At 39.6% G+C, this 6,012-nt stretch overlaps 1 protein-coding gene across 1 annotated transcript; it reads left to right on the top strand.

Annotated features, from left to right (window-relative positions):
- Positions 1-4,352: 4,352 nt before the first annotated feature.
- Positions 4,353-5,700, top strand: SERLADRAFT_404516 (uncharacterized protein; the record flags this gene model as incomplete). The annotated part of the gene is made up of 5 exons (XM_007312088.1): positions 4,353-4,459; positions 4,781-4,830; positions 4,885-5,056; positions 5,140-5,459; positions 5,600-5,700. 5 exons carry the CDS (start codon positions 4,353-4,355, stop codon positions 5,698-5,700), a joined length of 750 nt encoding a protein of 249 aa, XP_007312150.1.
- Positions 5,701-6,012: the final 312 nt, after the last annotated feature.

The raw sequence follows: 6,012 nt of genomic DNA, 5'->3' as shown, positions 1-6,012 counted from the left end.
TCCTGGAAATCGCAGCTCACTGATAAACTCTCTTCATTTAGTACCCAAAGTTTCATGTAAACAATATCCTATAGCGGGGAAGGCTAAAGCCTTTGCCCAAACTCATTCGCATTCAGCATATGTCATCTCTTTCATATTATGGACTACATAAATACAAATAGGCCTAGACCTTCATTAGATACATAACAGACAATTGTCCTTGAGCGCAAGGCCAAAGAGTGGAAAACCCTGCTATGACCAAGCCAAGCTAGTTGCAAGTGGCAGACAACTCCAGGTTGCTTAGCAACACTTTCACACCATCCCAATAGAACCACAGCTGAAAGTGCTCTGGAGACATCCAGATAGTACTGACAGTATGGGTTATTGTGCACGCACTACAGCCAAGATCTTCAGATCACTTAGGAGCGGTCACAATAGCTTACCATGATTACCTTGATGCTGTTAAGGATGGTCATATTCACTCTGAAGATATGATTCTCATGATTTCTCTTGATGGCGCTTAACCATTTCAAAACAAACCTTCCAACTGTTGAATCTATATTTGGGTAGTCAAGAACCACTCACCTAATGTTTGGTACAAGAAGAAGTATGTGCTGCCTGGCAGTTTCATCCCTGGGCCAAACAAACCTAAAATCCTTGACTCATTTATTTTTCCTGGATTCTATCATGTCACAGCGGTTCAACAGGAAGGCCTCCCAGTCTGGGATGCTTTGAGAGATGTTTTATTATATCTCAAACCTGTTTATAGCCATTGCAATATCAGATGGACCTGGTTTGGTGTATTTCAACGGTTTTGTAGGTTATCATGGGAAAAATGGCTGCAAAGAGATGTGTGGACAAAGAGGTCATCACAAACCTGGAGGAACACACTATTATCTGGCCCTATTTAAGCCACACAATTACAACATCAAAAGATGTGACCATAATGATATTGACTTTCACCAGGTACTTTCAAGCTCACCAATATTGTATCAAGCCAACTTATGCTACCTCATTGCTTCTCCAAATGCTACTCAGTACAAAAAACACCGTCTGGAAATAGGCATATCAAAACCCATCATCTTTCTTGGACTATCACCTCTTCACCATTTTGGCATCCCAAAAACATTTGGATCTGATATAATGCATCTTATTGTATTAAACATGCCTGACCTTCTCATTAACTTATGGTGGAAGACCATTGATTGTGAAACAACCAACAGTAGATACACTCTGACATACCAATAAATACTCCATAGGATAATACCTCTGATTTGTAAGCCAGCCCAGTATGCAGCAGCTATTCTGTGTAAGACGTCCGTGGTTGCATGTCATGTTTAAGGTCCTACATTGTATAACCTTAGCCATATAGCTCAATTGGTAGAGCAGCTGGCATGTATCCAGAAGGTTCCAGGTTCAATCCCTGGTCTGGTCATTATCCAATTTTATCAACAGCTGGGATTGGGAAGTATTAGTAGGAGATACATGGATAATGCATGGGAAAATCATTGCCAACAGAAGATTACCAGCAGGTACAAGGCTTGGGAGTTCCTTTTATACATGTATGGACTGTGCCCTGGCGTCCTATATAATGTTCCCCCATAAAAATACTGGCAAAATTTTTGCAAACTTGTTTTTAGTGTTCACATATTCAACCAACACCAAATCCTCACATTGGATCTACAGCAGGCACACAAGAAGATGTTTAAATTCTCTGCTGAATTTGAGCTTTTGTGCTACTAGCAGTGCACAAATTGTCTTCATTTTATATGACCATGTTTACACACAGCTCAGAACCTTGGTCCAGACATTGTTGCAAGTGGCCCTGGCATTTGTTTATCTCAATGGACAATGGAATGTACCTTAGGCAATCTGGGGCAAGAACTTCATCAACCCTTAAATCCATATGCAAATATTTCTCAGCAGGGCCTCCTCCATTCTCAAGTTAATACGCTCAAAACCAATGTACCAAACCTCAACACTCAAATACATGGTCTTCCAAAAGGTTCAAAGGATTTTGGTGGCAAGTATATTCTACTGCGGGAAAAAGACAAATATGCATGTTCAGTCTGCATTTGTGAGGCCTAGGCAATCTGAGCCTATGTTTTCAAGGCTGGAGGCTACTCAGAGGCAGTTGATGGCTGGGAACCTAAATCACTAAATGAGCACGGTTTTGACTGCCAAATAAACAAGTGCTACGGTCAGCTTGGAAGAAAAATATGAAAGCCAAAGTGAAACTCAGAGTGTCTAGGAACATAAAAGTGTGCTCATTTCTTTTTACTGTGTGTTGTTGCAGCTGAATCATCTGGTGTCCAGTTTTATTCAATCAATAAGTTGTTCTTTGAAGAGGTCTTGTTTTATTTTGTCCTACGCTTGTCAAACAAAGACACTAACAGGCCACTTGCACTCGTATCAATGTACTACTCCAACTTTTGTTCAACACACTGTGGTCATGTACACACCAGGGCAACAATAATCTTTAAGTGATTGACACCAAATCAATTGACTCTGTTTCAGCCATGGTTTCCCATAAACCATTTCAGAATGAGAATACTGAGAGATTTTTTGTTATTGAGAAGCCTGGGCTTGATGTTGCACATATGGCTGGATATACTAAACTTCTTACTAAGTAACAGCTAGATTGACAATGTTATATTCACAAGGATAAAATGTGCTGTACACACAAACACGAGACTTGTAGATAGATCAAATTATGTGAAGGTTGCCTTTTTTGGTGAGACAACTTGTGTTTGCTTGGAATTTTCTTAGATTGTCATGTACAAATCTATACTCTACCTCTGTAACTATGTACACCTATCTGAGCCATCTGACTGGCTTTTTTAAATGCTCAAGTGAAAACATTCCTTCTGGATCACCATATTTGCTTGACCAGCCATTTGGGGAGGAAGAAAGTCCTGCCGGTTCTGCCTCCCCTGCCATTTTTACTCTCAGTGAGACCAACCAACCATTTGATCATGAGTTCAGCCCAACAGTGTACTTACCTAGGTTAAGGTCTGCCAGTGTTCAAAATATGTTGGGCTTGAACTTAGGTTGTTGAGACTTTTCTGCAATAAGTAAATGATTATAATGAGTAAAACTGACACAATAACATCTAAGCAATATGTCCAGAGTTTTTCTTTGCTCAGCTCAGCATCTGGTTCAAGTGCTTCAAATGGACATGGTTACATAGGCAATATATACAACAAGATATGGGAGTTACACTGAGCAATAAAACTATCTCAATATTAGCAATATTTTGATTGTTGAGTGAATAACCCATACACTGTTGATGCTAGACCCTTAAACCCACATATTATTAGAAAGCCCTGATTGAGAGCTTTCTAATGATATATACATTGCTTAGGTAATTATATCAGTCAATATTCACACATTAATCCACTATACTCATTGGGACAGTTTTTTTGCTAATCAATCTCACATAACATCAGAATTAAGTATTGTGGTGAAATATTACAACAGCACTTGATACACTTGATTATGTGACATATAAAAAGTTCAACTTAGTATTAAGAACAAAGCTTAAGGGAAGTGTCTAGCCACTTGCTGAGAGCAATCAGGAACCGGAAACTAGACTCCAATGTAAGTAACTAGAGAATAGAAAGTATTGGACTCTCACCTATTACTCCCACACTCTGGGCTTATTATAGTGGCACCTTGCACCAGATAGCGCCGCATAATAAAGCCTTAAAGCCCTATTTCTGAGCACCGGCATTGCACACAGCACATGGTAGCGCCATATGCTCTGTGCTGAGGCAGAACGGGCCACATCATCCATCCATATTAGGTCAGTGTCTGTTGTTGTCGTCTCGGACAATGAGCACACTATATAACTCAATTCTTCACCGTTTTCAGGCAATTTATTTAAATACTAACATACCATGCTGCCAAATTGTACATCAAGAAAGACCAAAACATGAGTCTCATACTTCATTGATGGTTTGTGCACCCTTAAGTTTGACTTGTGATGTTTGTCACATTACACCTAACATGTCCATTGCAGCTGCATACATGCGCGTTGGTTGCTCTCAACATCCATCCCAGCACCCTCACACCATAGGACGTCAAGCAAGGTACACCGTTTTGGGGACTTCACAGTTAGTGCAGGTTTCAGTGGGTCAATCAAGGGAAACACTTCATCTCAGTAGCCTCAAACAATGGGCTGAGGATGTGGTGGCAGAGTGTGCATCATTTATCAAGTGTAAGTCTTTTTTTTCTTGTTGTTCTCAGTTAATCTCTCCTATTACACAGGATCGGACTTGCACCAGCAGGATAAATACCTTAGAGTGGAATGTCTCGCAAGTATGGCCCAAAACATTCATGAAGACACAGATTAATCCTCACATTCAATCAACATGCCTTTTGTGGTGCCACCTGTTGGTGAAGAAGCCCTCTCCCTTAGCCACGCTGGCGGGGAGTTTGAGGCATATACAGAGCTTTACGAGGCCCTTAATGCCAAAAAGTAGTTCTGTTCTTGTATTCAATGCATTGTTTCACTAACTTTTTAACTCTAAATCTTATCTTGATAACAGAGATCATGGTACCTGTATTGCGCAACTTGTGCAAGATTAAACAGAACAATATGATTCACTTACCAACACATATTTACAGCATCAACAAGACTGTTTAATGCCGCTTCCCATCAGTAGTAGACCAGGCGAAGACCATTTTTCTATTGAAGTAATTGATGTTTTTGGTATGTAAAGATTGGTTTCATCGCTTAGACCCTGACTACAATACCCTGCTAGAACAAAAGCTTTATATTTTTTTGCATGTATCCCAGTTCACAAATGCTTGATATGTACTTCAAGTTCGATAAGTATGCATTGTTGAGTAAGTTTTTCTTTTTGTTTTGGTGATTTCACAAGTGACAGAGTCCTCTGACAGGTACATCCATATATCACAATTATGTCCAGGCCTTCAATATTATCAGTATCAACACAGAATTTCTCTGTCACTCACAATTGACCAGCGACAACTTTGAAGCAGATTTAGCTGACAAACACCAGTATCTTCAGCAACTTAGTAGTAAAAAGAATGAAGATAGTGCTGAGATGGAGTATGTCAAAGCTTTGAATGAATTGGATGAAGCTGAGTATGGTGTTTGTTGTATTTTTCACAGTGTATTGTTCATTTGTTTAGAATCTTGTGGCAGGCAGCATTATCTGAATTTAACTGCCTCAATCTCCGCATCTTAATAGATGGATTTACACGGAAAAAAGTGGCAAAAATACAATGTAATTGTACAAATGCGCAAAAGAAGCCTGAGCTCAAGTTGGATGTTGTTCAGGCCTTTGAGGCTAGACTCAGAGTTGAGGAAAGATGGATTGTGGCACATCCTGGGCGTCAAAAGGCACAATCTTGCCTTGTCCATCACCACTTTTATAAAGCTGTTAATGATGTTGAGCAGTTAGTGGTCATGCGGCTATTAGAACTTACAAAGTTACAAATGAGTGGCTTGGGTAAACATTTTGACACATGTCACAAAATTCCAGCTGGTGTTGATATCTACAGGCTACAAACTACAAACACAGTTTGCCAAGGCTCTGAAAACTCACACAGCTGCTATACATAGCAGCTGTGCAAGTTCAAAATGCCATAGGATGCTACAACAAGTATGCCACTGAGCTTGATCCTCCGAAGTCCCCAATAACATGGGATCAAATTGTGGAGTATTCTTCTTTCATTACACAGCAAGCATAGCTGACTTTTGTCACACCCAAAATTGATGAGAAAGCCTGATAGTAGTTAAAATATTTGATTGTATTTTGGACCTACAAGATTTTGCGCGAGACCCATCATCTCCTCATATTTCTATTTTTCCACACAAAACATAGTATACATGGAAATATGTCAACCAAAATACATCATTCTCACAAAATCTTGTAGGTCCAAAATATAATCAAATATGTTAACTACTTGCAAGCTTTTTCATTAATTGTGGGTGTGACAAAATTTGGTTATGCTTGCTGTGTTACAGAGTTTGATCTACATTGTGGTGTTACTGGCAAGGTA

Source organism: Serpula lacrymans (genome assembly GCF_000218685.1).
Source record: "Serpula lacrymans var. lacrymans S7.9 unplaced genomic scaffold SERLAscaffold_1, whole genome shotgun sequence".
Lineage (NCBI taxonomy): Eukaryota > Fungi > Basidiomycota > Agaricomycetes > Boletales > Serpulaceae > Serpula > Serpula lacrymans.
This window is presented reverse-complemented; position numbering and strand designations above follow the sequence as displayed.